This window comes from Nomascus leucogenys, chromosome 17, assembly GCF_006542625.1.
Source record: "Nomascus leucogenys isolate Asia chromosome 17, Asia_NLE_v1, whole genome shotgun sequence".
In the NCBI taxonomy this organism is placed as follows: domain Eukaryota; kingdom Metazoa; phylum Chordata; class Mammalia; order Primates; family Hylobatidae; genus Nomascus; species Nomascus leucogenys.
In genome coordinates this window covers 32,879,925-32,904,236 of record NC_044397.1, presented here as the reverse complement: position 1 = coordinate 32,904,236, position 24,312 = coordinate 32,879,925, and the positions used below count along the sequence as shown (strand labels likewise).

Here is a 24,312-nt window from a genome sequence, read left to right as displayed (position 1 = left end):
GCCCTGAGCTCTCACCAGGCTGTTGAGGGGGTTGCTGTCCACTTGTCTACTGCTGATAGGGTCTTTTCTCCCTCTTTGCCGGTAGGAGGGGTTGGTTCCCATCGTCATACACGAAGTTGCTGGAAGAAAATGAGACAGAAGCAGTGACTGAGCCCACTCCAAGGTAGCCCTGAACGTGGCTGAGGTCTCCCAGCAACAGAAACCCCTGCCCTGTCATTTCCATAACACACCACTGTCCAGCTCTATCGCAGGCCCTGCCCTAAGCCTCAGCTCTCGTGGACTAGTCAGAGATGAGACCGCAGCTCACAGTGCTGTCTGCCGTGATTTCTGTTGTCCCCGAGCTTTGCTGCCGTGAGGAGACCCAGCCCAGGCCACCTACTCCCCACAGTCCTGCGGCCCTCTGAAACTCCCTCCCTATCCCCTGCACCTCCTGGTCGCTAAACCCAAGGCATGTGTTTTCCATCCTTATCTTACACTTATCTTACCATCCTTATCTTACAGCCCTTAACGCTGTTGTATGCTTTTTCTGGAATGTTCTCTGGCCCCGGCTGCTTGACCTGTGCTCTGTTTGTCTTCTGCCTCACCAGCTCTTTGCACCCCGCTTCTGCCCATGAATTAAACATCAGTGTTCTTGGGGGTCACCCTGGGTCCGTCCTTTCTGCCTGTGCTGGGCCATCTCGTCCACTCCCATGGCTTGAAATACACTGATGGGCTTTGCTGAGCACCTCCATGACGAAAACCCCCAAATCCGTGTTCCAGATCAGATAATAACAGTAGTTATCGCCTAGAGACTGTCCAAAGGGCTTTGCATTGATTTGCTCACTTAATTCTCATAGCAGCCCCATGAGGTGGGCCCCCACTTTAAAAAATGAGGAAACTGGCCGGGCACGGTGGCTCGTGCCTGTAATCCCAGCACTTTGGGAGATGGAGGCAGGAGGATTACTTGAGGCCACAAGTTCAAGACCAGCCTGCACAACATAGCAAGACCCCCATCTCTACAAAAAAATAAACAATTAGCCAGGGCATAGTGGCATATGCCCATTGTCCCATCTACTCTGGAGGCTTAGGCGGGAGGATCGAAGTTCACGAAACCCCCATAACCCATCCAGCTAGCCAGGTAGAAGGCCTCCAGGTCCGATGCTGCATTCCCCAGGGTCTGTTGCTATCTGCAATCTTCATCCCTAGCAGAAGAGCTAAAATGCCATTGTGCTGGGGAACAAAAACTGAGTAACACTTTTAGGATGTTAAAATTTCAAGTGTTTACACTTTTTTTTTTTTTTTTTTTAACTCTTAGCTCATTGCTCACTCTAGCTTTTGCTAGTCTCCAATTTCTTTCCTTAGATTAAATCAATCAAGAGCCAGCCCCTAATTTAAAAGGTTTCCTCTCTTTTGTCATGTCTTTTAAATAATTTTTTGGCCAGGCGCAGGGGCTCATGCCTGTAATCCCAGCACTTTGGGAGACTGAGGCAGGCAGATCACCTGAGATCAAGAGTTCGAGACCAGCCTGGCCAGCATAATGAAACCCTGTCTCTACTTAAAACAAAAACAAACAAACAAACAAACAAAAAAACAAAAAAATTAGCCGGGTGTGGTGGCAGGCGCCTGTAATCGTGGCTACTTGGGAGGCTGAGGCAGGAGAATCACTTGAACCAGGGAGGCGGATGTTGCAGTGAGCCAAGATCGCACCACTGCACTCCACCCTGGGCAATAACAGTGAAACCCCATCTCAAAAAAAAAAAAAAAAAAAAATTTCTTGTGAGGATATGTTTAGAAACCGCTAAAAACATTACAGTGTTTTAGGCCGGGTGTGGTGGCTCACGCTGTAATCCCAGCTGAGGTCAGGAGTTCGAGACCAGCCTGGCCAACATGGTGAAACCCCATCTCAACTAAAAATACAAAAAATTAGCTGGGCACACTGGCATGCACCTGTAATTCCAGCTACTCAGGAGGCTGAAGCAGAAGAATCACTTAAACCTGGAAGGCAGAGGTTGCAGTGAGCTGAGATCATGTGATTGCACTCCAGCCTGGGTGACAGAGTGAGACTCTGTCACAAAAAATTTTAAAAAATACAGTGTTTTGTATTGATGTATGTACTGTGTGTGCCTGTGTGTGTGAGATCAAGATCAGGTTTTGATTGGTGATGTACCGTTACTGTTGTCCTTGGTCAGGGTCATGGAGGATGTTTGGGGTTTGGTGGTGAGACATTATCCAACATGTGCTGTGTCCTTTTTGGGTTTGAGCCCCGTGCCGGTGAGAAGCATCAGCACCGTGAACTTGTCTGAGAATAGCAGTGTTGTCATCCCCCCACCTGACTACTTGGAATGCTTGTCCATGGGGGCAGCTGCCGACAGGAGAGCAGATGCGGCCAGAACGACATCCACCTTTAAGGCCCCGGCGTCCAAGCCCGAGACCGAGACCGCGGCTCCTGTGAGTAAAGCCACAGCGGGGCGTCCTGTGTCCTGGACTCGCCATCCCCGACTGGGAGGCACAGGTCGCTGTTCCTGTGGTGACCGCCTTGCTCTGCTCTGTCCCCAGGGGGAGGGTGGTGTCCCTGGGGAGGAGGGAGGTGGGGCCTTGCCGCCTTTGATCCTCTAGATTCCCTTCTTTGTCATGCAGCCTTTCACCTCCTTGACTTCAGCCCCTCTTTCATGTGGACTCTATCTTGTGGGTGAGAGTTTACACACAGTCGCCCCTAGTTTGCTAGAGTTTATTAGGTTTCTTATCTCTCCTGCCTGGCTGCAGTCTTTTAGCCATTGAATCACCATTTTCTTTCATTTTCTTCTTTTCTGAAGAGAGGCTTACTTAAAAGTGGTAACTTCATCTTTCTTCAGAAAGTCTTTACTCCCAGGCACTGTGGATGTTATCTTTAACCCTAAACCCTCTAGGCACGGGGTTTAGGGTTAAAGATAACCCTGAAAGATAACCCTAACGTGCCTCTGGGGGCCCAGCATGGAGGGCCTGGGCTCCTGGAACCAATTCATCCATTCCCGCCATGGCACATGTCTGCTGGGCACCAGGCCCTGGTGCGGGCTCTCCAGATAGAGGAGAACAAGGCCAAACTCTGCCTGCCTCTTCAGAACTTCTGTTCTAGTGATAGGAAGCAGACAATAAAAAACAAACAAAAACCTCGACGCTAGAAGCCATGCAGAGAGTAACACAAGGTGAGGTGATGGTGGGGTGGGGAGCAGCGCGGCTGGACATCACTCCCGGGCTGGGTTGGCCGAGGTTAGTGCGCCCTGGCGTGAGACCTGTGGGTGAAGGGGAGGAGGCTGGGGGGTGGTGTCTGCACCCCTCGATCCAGGAGCTGTCTTGCTTTGGGGCGAAGGAGCCAGGCCCCTATACCTTGTGTCCGGGGCCTTTGTTCAGCTGTGAGTGGTGCCCAGGCATGGAGTCTCTCGATGATATGAAATGGATGCGCTTCTAAAATGTGCCTGCCCCGGACCTACACGTGAGCCTTGAGGAGTCTGGGAACGTAGACCTGCCTCATTGTAGACTACAATGGCATGGTTTGGTTTAGGAATGCTAGCTTTTGAAACTTCATTCAAAATGTCTTTGAGGCCTGGTGCAATGGCTCATGTCTGTGTAATTCCAACACTTTGGGAGGCCAAGGCGGGAGGATCACTTGAGCCCAGGAGTTTTAGACCAACCTGGACAACATAGCAAAACCCTATATAGATAAAAAATATAAAAATGAGCTAGGTACACGGTGGCACATGTCTGTAGTCCCAGCTGTTCAGGAGGCTGTGGTGGGAGGATCGCCTGAACCCAGGAGTTAGAGGCTGCTGTGAACTGTGATCATACCACTACATGCCAGCCTGGATGACAGAGACCCTGTCTCATAAAAAAAGAAAAGAAAAATGGTTTACAGTGTAGTTGTTTGAATCTGGATCCAAATCAGCTCCATACATTGTAATTGGTGGTTAGGTCTCGTGAGGCCTTTTCCAGCTGCAGGTCCCCCCTCTGCCTCTTGTCCTTAGCAGTGTCTTTGTAGAAGAACCAGTCATTTGTCCTGGAGGGTGTCCCCCATCTGGGTTTTGCTGATGGCATCCTTTCTGCGTTCCCCCATGTCTCCTGTATTTCTGTAAATTGGTAGTTAGACCTCAGGCCCTGCTCAGAGTCTGTTGCTGTTTTGCGTGTTTGCCTGTTGTGTTTTGCTGGAGAATTTCACCAGTGAGGAGGCACATGTGGACGTCTGTCTCTTTTTGTGATGTTAGTAGCTGTTGATGTTCGCCTAGCCTGCTGCTTTATTGAGGTTGGATAATGCCTTTTCAGGTAAAAGAATCTTGCCCCCAGAAATCACAGCTCTGGCATTGTAAGTGAGAGCACTGACACTTTGGCCAACCCTGGATAGTCTTCAGTGTTAGAAAATGAAAAGGTGTCATTGTCAGTGTATTTATCGTGTGGATAACGCTTGGTGAAGAAAGTACTGTCGCCACCATTCTTACTGCAAGGAATTGGATAAATGGAAAAAGCCTGGTTGTAAGTATCAGTGTACTCAGTAATGACAGATTCTTCCTTACTTAGCACTGGGGAGTGGAAAGGTGACCTGGCTTCATTCTTAAACCTCTTCGTTGGCTGGATCATGACATTCTGTCAGTGTCGGGAGGCTGCCAGCGCATGGTGCGCCCCTCTTACCGGCTTCCCGCCTCCTGCTTCCTCGGGCAGCAGAGCTTTAAGCACATCACTGTCCCCGAGGGCCCTGACCTGGAGGGCTGGGCTGGGCTGGGGCTGCCTGCAGGGGGCGACCTGGTGCCCTGTGACCTCCACCAGTGCAGCTGGCCCATGTGGACATCACTGCCACCCTTCCCGCCTGAGCTGGTATTCTCAGCTCACACCCGCGAGCTTCAGGCTGTCCCCTCCATGGGAGACATTCCCAATCATCCTGTCCCCAGCTGCCTCCACGGGCTGCACCTGCCAAAGCTCACTTCCCCACAGACCACCCTCCCTCTAACCCCCACCACATACATGCGCGCACGCACACACACACACACCCCATCATCTTCAGGTTCCCTCTTTCTGTCTCGAAAGCTAGAAGGCTTGGCTGGGCACGGTGGCTCACACCTGTAATCCCAGCACTTTGGGAGTCCGAAGTGGGCGGATCACGAGGTCAGAAGATCAAAACCATCCTGGCTAACACGGTGAAACCCCGTCTCCACTAAAAAAAAAAAAAAAAAAAAAAAAAGTACAAAAAAAAAAAAGCTAGGCGGCTTTCAGGCTTTCATTTTAGCAGCCTTTCATTTCTGGTTTCATCCAAGAACATTCAAAAGCCCCAGATACCTCATGAGAATACGCTCCTTATGCAGATTCTAATCATTTCAGTTATCATTGATTCTGCACATGTTTGAGTACTGACTGCTGATTAACTTCATGATCACTGAAATCGATGAGAAGGCCCGTCCAGCACAGGGGTGGAGGTGACGCCCACAGGGAGGTCATGTTTATCACTGATAGCAGCTGAGATTTCTTGGGCCACAGACCTCTGAGGCCAGCAGACTTCTATCAACACAGTCACATGGTAGTGAGGGTATGGCTGTCGGGGAGGGGTTTTGTGGACAGAGATGAGACCGTCCCATCAGCATTCATCCAGCCAGCCTCTACTGGGTGGCCTAGAGCCAAGCCCTCAGGACACAAAGAGGAATGAGACCCACGCAGGGGTGGAGTCCAGGGAGCGCTCGATGCATGGGGCAAGGACAAGGGGAGACGCTGGGGTTCCTGGGACGCATCAGGGGAGGCTTCTAGGAGGAAAGCGTTGGAGCCAGGCTCTGAGGCACGAACTTTGGCAAAAACACAAGGCCTGGGTGTTGCGGTGACTTGGGCTCAAGAGCTGGGGTCGGGCAGCAGCCGGAGAGGCAGGATGAGCCCCCACACTGCTGCCTGGCTTCTGGCTGGGCTGCGAGGGGAGTGGTGCCACCGGCCCGTGGCGCCCTCCTGTCTTTCGTACCTTCACACTCTTTGCACCTCACAGTGGTGCTTCCTGAGCGGTGCCTGTGCTGGGACCTCCCGGGGAGGTAGAGGGATCTCGGGGCCTCGTGAAATGGAGAAAGGGAGGCACAGAAGAATGGCAGCCGCTGTCCAAGGCCCACTGCAGGTTAGAAACCCAGTTCCCAATCTCAGCCAGCAGCTTCTTGGCCTCCACATCAGTACGCTTTCCCTATAAGACATGCCGCGGTCATCTGCAGGCTGTTATTCTAACATCCTATGCAGACTGCAAAAGCATTGCAGGGAGGGACCGCAACTGTTAACCGCATCCAGCCTCTGTAGACAGCGCTCCTGTTAGACAAGTGACCATGTTTCATCTGGACCGATCCTAGTCAGGAGTTCCGGGAGCGCAGCTGTGGGAAACAGCCTACAGACACATCGGTGCTGCTCCAGGGGCAGGAGCGGGGAGCAGGGGAATGGCCGTGTGTTCTGGGCCTCCTGGCCTCGCAGCCTCCTGCACCAGCAGGGAGCACAAATCAAGCATCTGTGTGTCAGGGACGAGCAGCACAGATGGAAATGTTCCCTGCCCAGTCCAGCAGCCACAGGGCACACAGGGCAGCGGAGCGCTTGAAAAACAGATGGTGCAACAAAGGAACTAGAGGTTTACATTTATTTATTTATTCATTTATTTATGAGATAGAGTCTTGCTCTGTCACCCAGGCTGGAGTGCAGTGGCTTGATCTTGGTTCACAGCAACCTCCACTTCCCGGGCTCAAGCAATTCTCCTGCCTCAGCCTCCCAAGTAGCTGGGACTACAGGTGCCTGCCACCACACCCAGCTAATTTTTGTATTTTTAGTAGAGACGGGGTTTCACCATGTTGGCCAGGCTGGTCTCGAACTCCTGATCTCAGGTGATCCTCCTGCCTCTGCCTCCCAAAGTGCTGGGATTATAGGCATGAGCCACCGTGCCTGGCCCCTAATGTTTTTTTGTTTTTTTTGTTTTTTGTTTTTTTTGAGACGGAGTCTCGCTCTTTCACCCAGGCTGGAGTGCTTAGGTGTACAGGGAGCCATCCTACATCGAGCAGCCCACTCACCTGGGAAGCCCCACAGCTGTCCTGTGATGGCGCGTCTTAGACGATCTGAGAGCAGGGGCTTCTCCCCAGGGGGCAGGAGAGACTTGTCAGGACTCAAGCTGGGGGGCTGGCCACAGGTCATGTGATCTCTCTTAAGTTTTTATTAATAATGATAAGATCCTGTTATGTTGCCCAGGCTGGTCTTGAACTCCTGACCTCAGGCAGTCCTCCTGCCTCGGCCTCCCAAGGTGCTGGGATTACAGGCGTGAGCCACTGTGCCCGGCCTGAATTTTTTTAATTTATATATTTTCTACTGCAGTTCCAAGTGAGGAAGTATTGGCTCCCTCCCAACATTTTAAATAAGCACACAGCTCTCCTTTTTAAAAGCAAGCCTGCATTTCACAGTGCACGTTCACATGGCATGAGCCCCTCCTGAGAGCAGCCAGTGCCCGGTGTGCAGGCCTGCACGAATCTTTGTTTGCGTCACAACATGGCCACCTCGGCTTCCAAAAAGATGCCAGTGACTCAGAGCAGTTGGCTTTTCCGTTTGGGCCTCAGCGTCCCCATTTTGAGAATAAAGGGGTTGAACTAGATCAGAAGTGAACTGGAAGACAAGTCCGGGCCACAGACGAGGACTGGAATGGGTTTTCACACTGAAGACAGGTGTCAGCGAGGGCCACTTTTTTTGCAAGTAACTGGCCTCCAGCTGGCTTGGAAATGTTCCTTAGGGATGTTCCGTTCTGCTCAGGAGCAAGGCCACCTGCACTGGCCCTGTTCACTCTGTCCTGCCCTCTGCAGTGAGGGCCACCAGCATTCTCTGCTGCAGCCCGATGAAAAAGTGGTGCTGGGTGCTCCCAGCTGCCCGGGACCCCTCTGAAAGCCAGATCAACTAGTCCCCCAACCTGGGCGCATGGTTATGCGGTGGGCACCCTGGAAGCTCCAGACAGTGGGGAAGGGGGTGTGGACCAGGCATCGAGTGATGGGCGGTCAGCCAGTGTCCACACGCATTTTGGATTCTTGGGTTCTTGGGGGAGATGGGGGATCACAAGATGTGTCCACCCTGGCCGCAGTCAGCCACTTGGCCTCGCTCTGTAGTCCCCAGTTGCAGCCCAACCCATTCTCATAGTGGCTGTTGGTTTCGTAGCCTTAGTGGTCTCCTGTCTTGTTGGGGACACAGGACATGCAGCAGCCAGTGCCCGCGAGGCCCTGGGTGCCGGTGGCAGTGCTGCCTCTGGCTTGGAGGTGTCCCCCACTGCAAGGAAAGGGAACAGAGAGAAGGGCAGGTCTAGGTTCAGTGATCACCACAGTGGGCTGAGTGTGAGGTGTGCGGTTGAGACAGGGATGCAGGGAGGATGCTGTGAGACCCTTGGAGGCCACCAGATAAGAGGCACTGTATGTGCCAAGCCCCTGCCCTCATAGGTCTGCTTTGCAGTGGAGAGGGAGGCAGAGAGGCTCCTGCCAGCTTTGTATCCAGAGGGAGTGCTGAGGTTTCAGGTCCCTGAGAAACATGCAGATGTTAAACGGGAAATCTGCCTGAACACGTCCAATATGTTTTTGTTTTTGTTTGTTTTGTTGCGTTTTTTGTTTGTTTTTTAAGATGGAGTCTCTGTTGCCCAGGCTGGAGCGCAGTGGTGCAATCTCAGCTCACCACAACCTCTGCCTCCCAGTTCAAGTGATTCTCCTGCCTCAGCCTCCTGAGTAGCTGGGATTATAGGCGTCCGCCACCACACCCAGCTGATTTTGTGTTTTTAGTAGAGACGGGGTTTCTCCATGTTGGTCAGGCTGGTCTCAAACTCCCGACCTCAGGTGATCTGCCCACCTCAGCTTCCCAAAGTGCTGGGATTACAGGCATGAGCCACCATCCCTGGCCCAATACATATTTTAAAGTAAACACTGTATTACAGAATACCACAGAGAGAAAAGCACACAAGGAATTTTCATGTGACTCCATATACCCAGCAGGACGTTCCCGGCCCCCAGGATCACCCTGCGTGGCCCACCTCCATGACCATCCATTCTCCAACACCAGACTCCCCAAGCCCTGGCACAGAGATGGCCGTCTGGGGTGGCCCCGTAGGGACAGTCGCTCAGCGCTGTGAGGTGACCCGCTGTCTGCACAGAAGCTGGTTCTGGCTCTCCCATGGATGGGCGTCTGGTGTTTCCGGTCTGGGCTGTTTCTCCAGGGCTGCCTGAGTGTCTCAGTGCCCATGGGTGTGTGTCCTGCTTGTTCCTACAGGGAACAGGATTGTTGGGCCCCAGGCGTGCGTGCACGGGGTTGGCCCGACACTGAGTGGCTACAAGCTGTCATCTTAGGCATTCTTTTTCCTTTTCAGTCCTCCTGGCAGGAGTCGGTGCTTCTTGCTGCATTCTTTGTAAGGATTCACTGGGACCATTTTAAAGTCCCGTGGGGGCCCAGGAGGCTCTGAACAAGCTCCAGGGTGTGCTTGGGGTGGGCGGAGGGTGTTTCTGGTTTCTAGTGTGGGAAGCGCCTTCCCCTCGTGTAAGCTGCACATGGGAGGGAAACGGTGTTAGCCCCAAGGAGTCAGATGACTCCAGTGGGAGAGGAGGGGAGGGCAGAGTGGAGTCAGGCTTGGCATGAATCGTGCCTCAGGCCCAGCCACGGCCCTCCCGCCTGCCCTCTGGGCCACAGGAGGCCTTTCTGCAACAGGGTACACAAATGCCAGCACCGTGAGCACATGCGACACGCACTCTGGTGCATTTAAATCATAAATTAGCCCATAATAATCACAGACCATGAACCTCACACCAGCAAGGACTTCCTCTGAGGCCTGCTAGGGAAGCACTGCGTGCCCCGCAGCGAGAAGCCACTTTTGCAGCCATTTAAAGCCCTGTAGGATGTGCGAGGCAGGGCAGTGGCTTTGTGCGCCAGTGATGAAAAGCAGACACTGAATTGGCCCCAGCTGCCCTGCCCAGGTAATCTGGGGAGGGTGGGACAGGTCTCAGGCCACAACCCTGGGGCTCCCAACCTGCCTTCTGTCTCCACAGTCTGTACACCCAACATGCAGTGGAGGCCATCCCAGAGGAGGCCTGGCCTAGGCCTCCACGTCCAGGAACGGCCTGCGCTCTAACGCTGGCATCAGGCACGAGAGGACCTCCCCTAAGTCAATCTTGAGAGGTCTGCGTGCTCCCTGAGACCCCCCGGGGGTGCTGGGACGCTTCCTGGGGCTGTCAGGATGGTGTGGCCGGGCCACGGGCTGGTTACACAGTGTTACACTGCCCTCTCCTGGGCGGCTGCCTGACTCCGCTCCCTGTGTGCGGGCAGGAAAGATTGTTAAACCCTGCAGGCTTTTTGGAGTGAGGGAAAGAAGGCGCGCACACACCTGGCCCTGGCCCGTCCTGGGTGGCAGGTGCTGGAAGTAGGTGCTCCCCACCCGAGCCCTGCAGGCACCTTTGCACTTTGGTTCCACCTTCTCTCTTCCTCAGTTTGAACTTCCTACAAGATCCCTGGCTCTAGCAGCCCCAAAGCCGGCGGGGTTTTATTTTTACTTCCTGTTTCTTCGTGTCATGCTTCAGGAGTCAGCTTCCAGAAAGCACACCCCAGTCACTAGATTCTGCGCTCAAACGACCGTGGCCGAGGACCCGCAGGATCTCTGTTTCCGCCGGGTCTGAGAGGTTCTGTCTGGCATAAATGTTTTCTTCTGTGATGTCGCTCTGTTGCTCAAGCTTCATTTTGTGAAACTGTTTCCAAGTTTAGCAGGCGGCTCGTTCACACGTGAGCTCCCGACATCACGGGTGACCCGCGCAGGCAGTGCCATGCTCTGTTCACGCTCTGACACCTGGGAGGGCTGCTACCACCTTTCAGAGCGTTTTCTGTTCTTGCCTTATTCTTCCAAGTGAATTTAGACAGTCTCACAGATTGGGACAGGGCACTTTTAAGCATCCCTTATGTTTTAGATGTCTTTACCTTCGGGTCTTATTAAAAATCTCCAGTACAGGCCAGTCGCAGTGGCTCACACCTGTAGTCCCAGCACATTAGGAGGCCAAGCTGGAAGGATCATGTGAGCTCAGGAGTTCGAGACCAGCCTGAGCAACATAGCAAATCCCCATCCCTACCTAAAATAATTTTTAAAAGACCAATTCCAAGCCCTCCATAAACTTCTTTATCTTTCTCACAGAACGATGCCAACGGGACTGCAAAGCCGCCTTTTCTCAGGTAGGGGTGGCTTCCTACGTGAACCTCAGCCTGTGACATTGCTCTTCCCTGCAGTGTCCCCCGGAAGGGCCTTCGGTGCCCAGCCCAGGGGGTCCAGCCTGAGAAAGGCCTCGGCCTGTGGAGCTCTGGGGGACTGCGGCCCCCTGCTCTCTTTACCACCTGCTTTAGACCACCCTGGGAGCAGGGCCTGCCCACCCCAGAGTGGCCCCCATATCACGCACAATGCAGGACTAAAGAGGTGTGGGTGCCCATGTCCAGAATGCTTAAAACCTGGGATCGTTCTGCAGTGGGTGGTATGGTGTAGCAATCATCACTGAACAAAACTTTCACAATCAGAAAACGCTGCTGGGACCTGTACAAGCTGAGGAGGTGGTCAGCCGCCCAGTCTCACAGGGCAAGAACGGGTTATTAGCACTGTTAAAATCATTTCCCTCATAGAGTGGAAGTTCTGAAAGATTTTTCTTATCCCCTGCAGTGGAGAAAACCCCTTTGCCACTGTGAAACTCCGCCCGACTGTGACGAATGATCGCTCGGCACCCATCATTCGATGAGAGGACAGCCAAGGACTCTCCCGGGCCTCTCCGGTTCTCCCTTGCGGAATGATGGGTTCGTCCTGTCTGCCACGTGCTGACGGTCGGGAAGCTTCAGCGGAGAGGCCTAACTCTAATGTCGCCTGCCTAAGCAAATCATGCTTCTGTTTCACGTAGTTGGGTTGACACATTTCTGCCTTTAAGATAAATGAGTAATAGTCTAATGACCAGCTCAGTCATTTAAAATATTTTCTTCCTATACTGTTCAAGAAACAGTAAACTTGGTTTCAATCTTTACTGTATTTTTTAAATGAATTTTTTTCCTTAATGACAGCCAGAATAAGGGATAGTCAATGCTTTCAGGACTGGCTTTCTGCACCTGATGTGAATGAGACCAGTTTTATTTTATAAAGCATGTGCTCTTAATAGCATTATGTCTAAAGAAGATATCACGTAAGTTTGCATCTTAGCATGCAAATCATAATTTTAAGCAATATAAATTATGAAAGTACTATATAAATGTAATTTTTTAACTTAAAATGTTTAATCAAGTGTAGAGCTTCCAGAGATGGGGAAACCCCCGCCCTCCCTCCAAGCACGCAGAGCTGTAGAGCGCAAAGACGCTTTGCCTCCCTTATCACAGCCACACACAGCACTCGAAATCCCCTCCGAGGGCTCCTTTTCTTGGTAGTTAGGAGTCACCGACGGATGCGCTGCACACAGCCCATCCAGGACACAGGCCTGGGCGTCGGAGTCCCGGCTCCTTGTGTTCTCACTCAGCTAGTTGGCCAAAGCTGCATCTATTACCAGTACACTCAAACTGCTCGGGGTCCCGGTTTCTCCATGTTTGAATCAGGTACGGACTCTCAAAGGATACGTGTAAAGCCAGGATGACCTCTGGTGCCTGGAGAGGGTGGGTTTTTTAGCCTAGCAGCCATGACGCCCTCAGAACCGGGCCCTATGATACAGATGTGAGGACTACGCACTGGCTGCCCTGAGCCCAGGGCTGGAAATCACCTCTGGCTGCCAAGGATCTGTACCTATTTTGGAGTGGAGAGTCATGGTTAAAATTCCCAGCCTGGCCCAGGTATGGGAATCCCAGCATTTTGTGAGGCCGAGGGCAGGCGGATCACCTGAGGTCAGGAGTCTCTACTAAAAATAGAAAAATTAGACAGGTGTGGTGGTGGGCGCCCGTGATCCCAGCCACTCAGGAGGCTGAGGCAGGAGAATCACTTGAACCCGGGAGGCAGAAGTTGCGGTGAGCCAGATCACGCCGCTGCACTCCAGCCTGGGCGACAGATTCCCAGCCCAGCTGCTCACCGTGTGTGTTGCGGGGTGCTGGGGCTGTGACTTATCCCCTCTCCTTTGGCCTTGCCATAAGTGTAGTATCCTATGAGACTGAGATTGGGAAAGGTTACATGCAGGTAAGCCAGTGGACATGGGCAATGCTTCAGGCTCCTTCCAGCCAGGTCCAGCAGTGTCACCATCTGCTTCTCCTGGAAGGCCAAACCAGGCACCCCACCATGAAGGGCTGCAGGCACCATGAACTGTTAACCCCAGTCTGTCCTACAGAAAGGGCTGCAGCCACATGAGAATTCAGTCCACACAAGCCCCGTGGCCGTGTTCCCCACTTCAGACACAGGGAGCTCCATCTGGCGCTGTGGGGAACTGCCGGGGTGTGGGTGACACCTGGCCTTTGGCGTTCCGCCTTGGGGATGTTTCTGATTTTGTTACAGGGTAGAAGAATAGGACCTGGGGGTCTCGGATGCAACCCGCAGGCCCCGTGGCTCACCCAACCCCAGGTTCCGCCTCCCAGACCAGAACCAGGGGATGGCCTGGTCCTTGGCACCGAGGTACCTGCTCTGTAAATATCAAGGGATTACAATTTTAATAAAGGAGAACTTGAAAACATTTTCTTGAGCTGTAAGTGTCTGCTGAATACAATTGTGGTCAGGACCGGCCGGGGGAGCGCTGAGGCAGCGATGGGGGCGTCATTCCAGTCTTTCCTGGGTGTCTGAAAGCACCAAGTAAGCAGCACCAGGTCAACAATGGTATGAACCTCATTTATTGAAAACATTATTTCTCACCTTTCTCAAATTGAAGACTGCAAAAAATAAAAGCAGTGCTTTATTGAGTTGTCATGAGCCTTGGGCGGGAGCAGCAGCGCTGCCTCTCCACGCTCTGGGAAACTGCAGCTGGCGTGTGCCACATCGGTCCCACCTCGCTTTACAAAACAGTCCTGAAGCTTAATCAAATAAAACTATTGTACACAACATTTACATTAGAAAAAGAGCTGGGTGTAGGAAAGCTGGGCCTGGTGTTCCCTTTAAGCGAAGGTGGCACCACAGTTGGGGCATCTTCGCTTCCTCAAGGCAAAACAGCAGATGAACCCAAAGGGGAACAGGATGATGGCCAGGAAGATGCCCAGGAAGGTGAAGCAGTCCTCCAGCACCCCAACCCTGCAGCAGAGATGGGCAGAGAGGGTGGCACCATAAGGACCCGGGCAGCCAGAATCCTCACCCCTCCCACCCTTGCATTCAAGAACCAACCAGTGGCTATGACTGACATGGGGACCTCTGGTGAGTGACTTGACAATCTGTCTGAGAAAACAGCCCCCCACCGCCCAGCTACAGCCCACTGGCCTGGAGAGGCCCAAGAACCATCTGCATGTACCCGTTCGTGGAATGGCCATAGCTATTTAATCACTACATGTAACATTCAAAGAAAAGGGGAAGAATAAAACAGTTGAAAGGACTCATCAGTTAACCTTGAAAGGCAAGGCAAGGCAAGGCAGGGTGCGTGGTGGCTCACACCTGTAATCCCAGCACTCTGGGAGGCAGAGGTGAGTGGATCACCTGAGTTCAGGAGTTCAAGACCAGCCTGGCCAACATGGTGAAGCCCTGTCTCTACTAACAATATAAAAATCTGCCAGGCATGGTGGCACATGCCTGTAGTCCCGGCTACTTGGGAGGCTGAGGCAGGAGAATCGCTTGAATCCAGGAGGCAGAGGTTACAGTGAGCCAAGATTAAGCCACTGCACTCCAGACTGGGCAACAGAGTGAGACTCCGTCTCAAAAAGTAAAACCTTGAGAGGCAAGATCATTTTGGTGCCACAAGCCACACACATCTGCTCTTAGAAAAGGAACAACTAGCAGCTTAGTGATCCAGTCAGGTTTGGGCTTTTATTCGATTTCCGTTCCTTTGGTAGCAGGGGTGGGTTAATGGGAGACTACAGTTAGCCATGTTCACACAACGTCTGAAGGCCACTTATTTTGAGAAATGTGATCTCAAAGCCGCCTCTTCAACAAAGCTCAATGTCTGTAACAGACTAAACTAAGACACCTGCAGGCCATCCCCCAAATCCTGCACCAGTGAGCCTAGGTTCAGTGACCTGAAATCATCATCTAACCCAACTGTCAGTTTCAGAGGCCCTAAAAGTAGGAAGCCAGGAGCCGAGTGCTCAGCTCAGCTCCTTAGGCTATTTCTGGAAAGTTCTGGACACAGCTGAAATTAACCACACTAGCCAGCTCAGCCCAAATGAGAAAAGCTTTGCTCCCACCAGACAGGCAGACCCCAACGGGCTCCTTCTGAGCCTCCCCTGGGGGCCCAAACCCGCCATCCAGCCAGTACTGGAGTGAGTGGAGAGAAAACACAACAGGGTGGGGCTGTCTGGCAGGTGATGGCACCTGGTGCTTAGTGGGGAAGGGGAGTCTACAGGCAAGGCAGTGCGGTCGCCTGCCTGCAACAGGGAAGCGTGACTACCTGTGCCTTGCTAAGGGGAGAAAACTGGGCCACCTGGGGGACCCTGCTCCCATCCCAGTCCCCTGCATGTTGCCAAGCTGCTTCCTGGGGGACTGGACTCATGAGGGCCACTGCCCCCACCCTTGCTGGGCAAGGCAGGCTGGGGAGCCCAACCCCCACCCACAGAACCTGTTCCCTGCTTCTCCAGGGATTATGGAAAACTAAACCAGAATATTCTGAAGTCGGGCTTTCCACTGCTGAAAGAAAAAGTTGCAAAGTGCGGTGGCTCATGCTTGTCATCCCAGCACTTTGGGAGGCCGAGGCGGGTGGATGACCTGAGGTCAGGAGTTCGAGACCAGCCTGGTCAACATGGTGAAACCACGTTTCTACTAAAAATACAGAAATTAGCCGGGCGCAGTGGTGGGCACCTGTAATCCCAGCTACTCGGGAGGCTGAGACAGAATTGCTTGAACCCGGGAGGCAGAGGTTGCAGTGAGCTGAGATTGTGCCACTGCAATCCAGCCTGGGCAACAAGAGCAAAACTCCGTCTCAAAAAAAAGAAAAAGAAAAAACTTCATGCCCACCTGCCTCCCTCCAGCCTACTCAGGGAGGTCCCTTCAGCACCCTCCAGTGGAGTTGGACACCGTGGCTCACGCCTGCAACTGCAGCACTTTGGGAGGCTGAGGTGGATCGCTTAAAGCCAGCAGTTCAAAACCAGCCTGAGCAACAAAGACCGCCCCCTTTCTCTACAAAAATTTAAAATTAGCCAGACACAGTGGTACGCATTTGGAAAAGGGGGATTGTTCAGCCGATTTTGGGAAACTTTTCTCCTAGAGTCCCTATGTCCATTTGTTCTCAAAAGGCTCTGAGAAGTCCTGCAGCACTCTTGTACCCAGTGTTTCCCAAACTCACACAATGCCACCTGTCTGTGTGGAGGGGCTGAGCTGGGCTGCAGGGCACACCATGAAGCTCCAAGGCAAAGCCAAGCAGAAGACCGGAGTCTGTCAGGAAAGTTTCTACTTCTTGTGTTGGCTTTTACAAAAGTGTCCCCTATCTAAGCACCACAAGGTCGTAAGGCCACCACACTTGTTCAGCCTTGCCCAGGGCTGCCCCTGCCAGTCCAGACTGGGCAGGACACCTCTACCCAGCCCTGCCGAGTGCAGCACGCCCTGCCCGGCTCCAGGACCTTCTCCCCCAGGTGCCACAGCTCCCAAGACCACACTGTCGAGGTGGGGGAGCCTCGGGAAGGCCGAGCAGCAGCTGTGTCCCCACAGATGCCCATGACAGGCTCCGGGGGAGCTGGAGGGAGCCAGTGGCCTTGGGGCTCTCAAGAGAGCTTCCTTTTCCCTTTTCTTCCCGGCATCTACGGCCAAATCCCAGGAAACACACTGGCTGTATATTCTGGTTAGAAAATGTCCCATGAAAAAGCAGACAGGGAGGGTGAACCAGCTGAGAAATCGTTCCAGGGGAGAAGCCCGCCCCCCCACCGGAGTGGTCCCCAGTGTCACCGGGCACCCATCAGCCAGCCCAATCAGTGACCATCTGAGCACCTCGACTCAGGACCAAAGCTGCTGAGAGGCAGGGCTGCAGGCAGAGTTGACTGCCTGTTCAAAAGCCCAGAGATGCCTGGGAGGAGGCTGGGCAAAGGGGTGTGGGTGGGGAGCCCGGCTGGAGCCCGCCCATGGGGCACAGCAGAGACCAGGTGTGATGGTGCAATGGGCGGGGGGTGGGGCTTCACGGTGCTGCCTGGGGGCCCCGCCCACACCAGCCTCCCACCTGCAGCTGCTGCTAGCGCCTGGGACCCAAGTCCAAGGGCAGCAGCGCCCTCCTGCTTCCTAATTCTCCATCCAGACCCAAAACCCACCTACTCTGTGAGAACTGAGAAGTGCAGGAAGGCTGCTCACTCTTGCTGCACTCCCACTGCCACCGACCAGGGCGCCGGCCCACCTGAGCGCTAGGATTTCCAGCAGCGCCAGCCCAGCCCACCCAGGCCCCGGCACCTCACTTCCCAGCACCTTGATTCCCAGCCCCAGGGCTGCAAGCAGGACAATGGGCCAAACCTAATGGCATGACCCCACGGCCTCCCAGGCACAGGGAAACACCCTCCTTCTTCCAACCCACGGAATTTCCATCCAGACCCATCCCATCCTCAGCCAGAGCACAGGGCTGGGCCGTTTGTGCCACCCTGGCCTGAGCCCCTCAGTCCGGGGAGCCACTCTGGCACCTCCTAAGGCAGCCTCCCCATCCCTGGTCCATTCAACCCCCGCCCTCCTGCCCACCTCCACACAGCTTAAAGAGAGGGTAGGAGGGTCAAGGCCCCCGGGTCTCTGGGGGATAGCGAGCCTGTTTTCCCTGCAGTGCCACCCGGGAGCTGGACAGATCCAGCCGTCCCAGGAGGCTCAGGCCTCCGCCAGCAGCAGAAGGCTGTGGTCCAGACCCGAGAACCCCGGCCCGGGAGAACGAGCACTTGGGCCTGAGAGCTCTGAATGGGCTTCGAAGGCCCGAGCGCCGGCTGGGAGAGTTCGGCCCTCACCTCTGGCTCTGGGGTCAGCCTGAGGGTGGGCAGCATACCCTACCCCCCAGGATTCCACAGCTGCACCCACAACTTCAAACATCAAGAGGCGCTGAAGGCAGAACTCGCTGTCACTTGACAGCAAACTCACCTGGCAGCAACATGTGACCTGAACTGGTGTGTGGCTATTTATAGTCGTAATTTATCCTACTTTATCTGAATATTCATGTCTTGCTGCAGAAATATTAATGTTTTAACTGCAGTACTGCCCTAGACCTCAAAAGGAGTGTTGGCATCATTTACTTTTTAAAACCCCAAATCTTCTGAACTGAGAAACACAATCCAGCTTCTAGGTCAAGACTCCCCAAGCTGCAGGGCAGGCCCGTCCCCAGCACTGGAGGACAGAAGGGGAACCCCTGCCCCGGAACACCTGCGGTCCCCACAGCCTCGAGTTATCCCTTCCAAACCCGGGAGAGGCCACCTGAGTTGGTGGGGTGGGTTTCAACCTTCTCAACCGCTCCGGCCCTGACCGGCTCCCTCTAGCCGCCCCTCCCCCACTCTTGCGCAATAGGCCACGCGGCCAGGGAGGGATCACGGCCACTGGCGAAATTAGGGAACTGACTAATTCCAAGAGCACTCCCTTAAGGCGACTCCAGCCCTGCAGTGAAAGTGGCCAGTCATGCCGCTGTCATCCACCGGAGCTGGGCCCTGGGACAGTGGAGGCCACAGGGCTCCCGCCTCACCAAGGACAGAGGGGGCTGGCAGCAGGGCTCTGAGCTGCCCAGGGAAAAGGCCATCCTCGCCCTTCCTGTGTCCCCACAGGCACTTTACAGGAGGCTGAAGCTCAGGGTGTGTCCAGGGCCTCCCAGCAGGGAAGGGCGTGGCTGGGATCTGAACCCGGATGGGCTCTCCAGTCACAAGCACCCATCCTGCAAGCCCCAGTTCTCCCTCCCAGGCAGCCCCCAAAGGCAGTCAGTGTCACAGGGGGCTGGCCCCAGGGCACCCAGCTGCCCTCTGCGCACACAGTGGCCTCAAGGCACCATCCACGCCCAGGAACAACCCCAGACCACCACCCCGCTGGAAAGCCGGGCCTCGCCAGGAAAAGGGGAGACACAGGGCTTCCTCAAGAGGGCTGCGGGCCTGAAGTCATGCTCAGCGCAGGGCGAGGTGGCCCCAAAGCAGCTCCAGCCAGCTTCTGGCTGTCCCAGGGTGTCCACTCCCCACAGGACAGTTCACCAGGACCTCCCAGGGCCATTCCCAGCAAACTCAATGGCCAGGGCCAGCCTCCCCTGTAGAAGAAAGGCCTGAGCAGTGCCCGGAGACTCTGCCTGCCACCACACCCACCCCGGCAGTGCCACTTGGCCCACAGCTGGCGGCTGAGCCCAAGGTCAGAGACTCAGGAGGCCACTGAGGCAGCACCTGGGCCCCGAGGTCTACAGCCCTGCCCAGCAAGCAGCCCAGGCCCAAGCTCCGGCCCATCCGCTGCCCCCACACCTCAGGCCAAGACTGTCAGGACGGGGACAGCCCACAGGCCATGCATATGGGCAGAGCCATCCCAGCTAACTCAGCCACTTCCTCAACCAGGGGAGCTCTGGCTTCCAGGCTACAGGTGGTAGGAGGGAGCAGCCCCTCCACCTCCATCATCTGGAAACCCAAGGCTGTCACAGGCTCCTTCCCCTCCAGCCCCTCCCAGGCTCCACAGTCACCACCCCGTGCCCTCCACAGCCCACCTCTGCCCAAGGGCCGTGGCAGCCTCCACACTGGCCACTGAGCCGCACCCTGGACCTCTGAGCGACATCCGCCCTCCACAGCTGTTCCTTCCACCTTCCCTAGGAAAGGTGAAATCCTTTCCAGGATTTCCTATCTCTCTGGTCACCCCCAAAACTAAATACCCAATGACAGCCCAGCCAGTACTCATGGGGGCCTGGTGCAGGCGAGGGGCCTTCCCCACTCCTGCCTTCCCGGCTTGCAGGCCGCAGGCTCTGCTCCAGCCCAGGAGAGCCTCCCAGCGCAGCCACCTCATCCTGCACCTAGGTACAACCACACCCCCAGCAGAGAAAGACTGGCCTCCCTGGGCAAGGGAGAACCCGGCTTCAGAGAGGCCCAGGCCTTGGGCAGGGCAGGGCAAGGCAGGGCAGGGGTGAAGCAGGAGGGCGGGAGGAGCAGGGACATATCCGCCACCGGGCTGCGGAAATGCTTCCTCATAAACGGCTAAAAAGGGCAGACGGAGTCAGGCAGCTTCAGCAAAGGCCTGGCCAGAGCAGCATAGCCACAAGGGACACGGGCTTCTCTGGCCAAGCCTCACTCAGAAGGACTAACAGACGTGTGACTTGGGCAAATTCCTGCCATGCCACCAGGCAGGGAGGGGGACAGAGCCCGGCGGGCTGGACCTGGGGCAGGAGGAAGTGTGGTCATGTGAGCGGTATCCTGTCTCCGGGGCCCCAGATGCCAGGCGGCGGCCAGATGTGCGTGTTGTGTGTTCACGGAACCGTCTCCTCTCTCCTCGCAGAGAGGAGTGGCCCAGGGACCACACACCCCACCCACGCCAGCAGCAGAGCACCCAGCCCCCTGCTCGCCCTCCGGCTGCTGCAGGGCACAGGGGCCCATCCCATGCCCAATGCTGCTGCAGAGGCAAAGCCTCGGGGAGCCAGAGCGACTCTCCAGCATCCAGGGCACCACGGGCAGAGCGCAGGGATGTGTGTGCTGGGAGGGCCTGGCTGCAACCCGAGGGGTCGCCGGAGGATCCAAGAGTGCTCTGGTACCAACTTAAAGGACTAAGGACCCCCCAACCTTGTTCAGAGAGGACTCAGCCTCCACCCTACCTGGTGCAGCTGCCCAGGGGCAGAGAGCACAGTGATCAAGTAACCAAGGACCCCATCCCCTGCAGCCTCTGAGGGCCGAGCCCAAGATCCTCACCAGCAGAGCACAGCCTGACCCTGCTCCAGGTTCTGCACAACTAGGGAGCACCTCCGGGTTAGCAGAAGCCGTGGGCCTCCGCAGGGACATAGCTCCCACCTAGGGAAGGGGAAGTGGCAGGGCCAGCACCCCGATACCGACAGCAACTGTGCCACCACCTGGGCGCCCCCCAGCCCTGGGATATCTGGGCCATCCCTCGCTGCCACTGGTCTCTCACCTCTCCAAGTTCAGGGGCTTGGACAGAGAAGAGCTAAGAGCTTCAGAGACACCTCACCAGACACCCCCATGTCCCAGGTGGGGAAACAGGCCCCACTGTTCCTGGCAGGACCAAGACCGGAACCCGGCTCCTCCGGCAGGCTGGACACTGTGATGGCAGGGCACGGACAATGACACGCAAGCAGACCCTCTGCTCCTCCATGTTCTGAGTCCCCTCCATGTGCCTTCACACCCACACAGCTCTGCCAGCGCCCCCAAGCCGGTGCAGCTCCCGGAGAGAACTATGCCCCGGAGGCAGCCAGCGTCCCACCCTGCCCTCCCTCCACCTTCACTCCAAAGGCTAATGTTTCTGCTGGGTGGTGACCAACTGTGTCAAACTGACGTCCCAGTTAGGGTTTGTCACAGGGTCCCTGTGCAGGCAAGAAGCCACAACCTGCCCCCGAGGTCCCAGCCTCTTGTCCCCACCTCTAGGATGCCCTTCCGCTTCCCAGGAAGTTGCCTGCTAAGGCTCTGAAATCACTCACTTCCCCATGACTCCACTCTAGGCCTTACACACACACTTTTGAAATCAAGTCTAAGTCCAAACCAGGGTTTCTTAATTCCATCTCAGCGGCTTCCACTTCCTCCTCCCGGACACAGCTGAAAACCCTGTTCCCACCAACTCTGCCCCTACTTTCTAAGCAATCTGAACACCCCCAGCTGCCAAGCGTTTATATTTAATTAATCCTTATTTAAATGTGAATCCTCAAAACCTCCACAAAACAAGCCTCTAGCTGCACCTCCGGGCCTTATAAAAAAACAGAAAGTGTGTGCAGGTCCAATGCGAGGATATGAAAAAAATCACTCCTGCCTCAAAGAACCACGGGGCTTCCATCCTGGTCCAGCTCGTGGAAGAGCGTTTCAAGTCAGCTTTGGATAAAGCAGCTCTTACAGCCGTCGCTTCTCCCATTGAGGTTTCTCCTGCTGGTGCACTTACTTCCAAATGCCCCTTCCGGGAAAACGAAACCTTCCACCACCTTCGACGATCAACTGCAGAGTAAACTTGCGGAAATTGAAGGAAAAAGCAGACACCTGATTCCTTGCAAGTCCCAGAACAAAGACGAAAGGACCACGAGTCCCGTTGTTACCATTTCTATATCCCAATCACTTGGGGTGCAATGCCCCAAAATCTAGGAAAAGGAATCCACCCTTTTGCCCCCACAAAATGTGTTCAGAGCCAAGCGTGAGAGGACCAACGCTCTCTCACACAGCATACGGGCAGCCTGTCTGTCCCTTCCATAAAGGGCTCTGGTCAAGATCCAAGTCAAGCCAGACCCACTCCCACAAGCAGAGCTGACTGTGAGGTCCTGGGGGTTAGGGCGGGGGTCCTCAGCGCTTCCAGGGCCAGTTCCCAGGCTGCAGACCTACTCACCTGCAGACGGGACAGCCTCCCACGACCACGATAGAGTTGGCAGGATAGCGGGTGACGGTCCGGCTGCGGAAGTCGTAGACCCTGGGATGGTGGGTGGGTATCCCTGAGGGCGGGAAGGCAGGTCATTAGGGTGCAGGGAGGAGAAATCGGACCGCGACGGGGACTACTCATCCCGTCCCCCCAACCTCCACCCAGCTAAAAAAGCCCCCGGTCTTTTCCACCCTCGGGACGGCCATCACGGGCCTGATTCGGCGCTAATCTGCCAACAGCGAGCGCCTCGTGACACAAAGTTCATCTGGGGCAGGGATCCGGCCCCGCCGGGTTACGACCGGCCCGAGGACGTGAGCCCAGCGGGGGAGGCTGGCCCTCGGCGGCGCGGGGTCCCGAAGCCGGCCCGGGGACCTCCAGCTCCAGGAAGGACCCCCGGGCGGGCCCCACCGGCCTCCGGACCCGAGTCCCCCGCCCGGGCTTGCCACCTCGGAAGCCGCCGGCGGGGAAAGTTGGTTCTGGGCCCACCTGTGACGAGGTAGGGGTAGGGCGGCGGCGGGGGCGCGGCGGGGATGGCGCCGTAGCCGTGCGGGCCGCACGCGTAGTCGCCCTGGCCGGCCTCCAGGTTGTAGGCGGGCGGCCGCTCCTGCAGCAGCGGCTTGTGGTCCATGGCGGCCCGGCCGCGCCCGCCGCTCCGGCCCGGCTCGGCTCGGTCGGCCCCGGCGGGGGACGCGGCGGCGGCGGCGGGGACGCGGCGGACCGGGTGGCTCGGGCCCCTCTGAGGCAGACGTGGGGCGGGGCGGGGCGGGGCGGGCGCGAGCCGCGGGCTTCCCCGCCCTCCCCGGCCCAGTCACAAGACCAGGGTCACGTGGGCGACGGGAGGCGGGGCGCGGGGGCGGGGCCGGCGGGGCGTCTTAAAGGGGCCGCGCCCTCCCGAAGCCGCCCCGCCGGCTGCGCCTCTGCACTCCGCCCCGCCCCGCCGCCGCTGCTCTCTAGGCCTCCCGTGGCGGGGAGACCCCCCCCACTCCCCCACCACGACCCAGAGAAGCCCCATAGGGTCGTGACCTTTAGGACTCGCGGATGCACCCCCACCTCCCCCTACGCCCCGATCTCCCAGGCCGGCCGAGGTCCCCCTACCAGTGGAGGAGGGGGAGGGCGGGGCCTGGGAGGGGGCGGGGCCGGGTGGGTCCCAGGCCGCCCCAACCCCAGCCCTCTGCCCCCGCGATCGCCAGCGCTCCCAGCAATACAAAGGGCACACCCGGGTGTGCACCCCAGCTGCGGCCTGTGCGGTGCTCAGCTGCGGCGCACTCCCTCCGTTTGCCTTTTTTTGGACAATTAGGTGATTTACAGGGGTGGTAGCCAGTGCTTACAAATAACTCCCCCGTTTGGGGACAAAACCATAAATACTGGGCACCTACCGCGTCTCCTCAGTTTCCCTAATCTTCAGGCAGCCCTGCCAGGTGTTTTGCTTACCCCTGGAGGACAACACAGGACCGGGCTCAGAAGGGGGAGGGGTTTGGCTGTGGCAGGTGCGGGTCAGAGCCCGTATCTAAACCTGGGTGTTTTCTGGCCTCGGGGACTGCGTCAGGCGCCCTCGTTGAAACATTTCCTCATACAGGGCTTCACGGGTTTGCCAGGACAACTTTAAAACGAAGGATTGGAACGTTTAGGATTCCTTGCGTCCTTAGCGCCTCTGCACCTTTTCAGGGGCACCTGTAGCCGTTATTGTATTCTGTCTCCAGTTTTCTCACCTGCATTTTGATCTCACCTGCACTGTAGCTCTGGGACGACTACAGCTCTTCTGGAACCGCGCCTTTTTAATTTTTTTAAAA

General features: G+C 55.9%; 2 protein-coding genes across 2 annotated transcripts in view; one reads left to right on the top strand and one right to left on the bottom strand.

Moving 5' to 3' along the window:
* BAIAP2L1 (BAR/IMD domain containing adaptor protein 2 like 1) overlaps window positions 1-13,607 on the top strand; it is a 107,097-nt gene extending 93,490 nt beyond the window's left edge. Inside the window, exons 11-14 of the mRNA XM_003278053.3 lie at window positions 86-163; window positions 2,241-2,427; window positions 11,129-11,166; window positions 11,642-13,607. Of these exons, the coding sequence (XP_003278101.1) occupies window positions 86-163; window positions 2,241-2,427; window positions 11,129-11,166; window positions 11,642-11,717 (379 nt within the window). The 3' untranslated portion in view covers window positions 11,718-13,607. The remainder of the gene's footprint in view (window positions 1-85; window positions 164-2,240; window positions 2,428-11,128; window positions 11,167-11,641) is intronic.
* A 133-nt stretch (window positions 13,608-13,740) lies between these two features.
* On the bottom strand, window positions 13,741-23,320 carry BRI3 (brain protein I3). Its single transcript, XM_030795667.1, has 3 exons — window positions 23,009-23,320; window positions 22,493-22,595; window positions 13,741-14,155 (listed from the first exon to the last, which is right to left on the bottom strand). Exons 1-3 carry the CDS (start codon window positions 23,148-23,150, stop codon window positions 14,023-14,025), a joined length of 378 nt encoding a protein of 125 aa, XP_030651527.1. The 5' UTR covers window positions 23,151-23,320; the 3' UTR covers window positions 13,741-14,022.
* Between the last annotated feature and the right edge of the window lie 992 nt (window positions 23,321-24,312).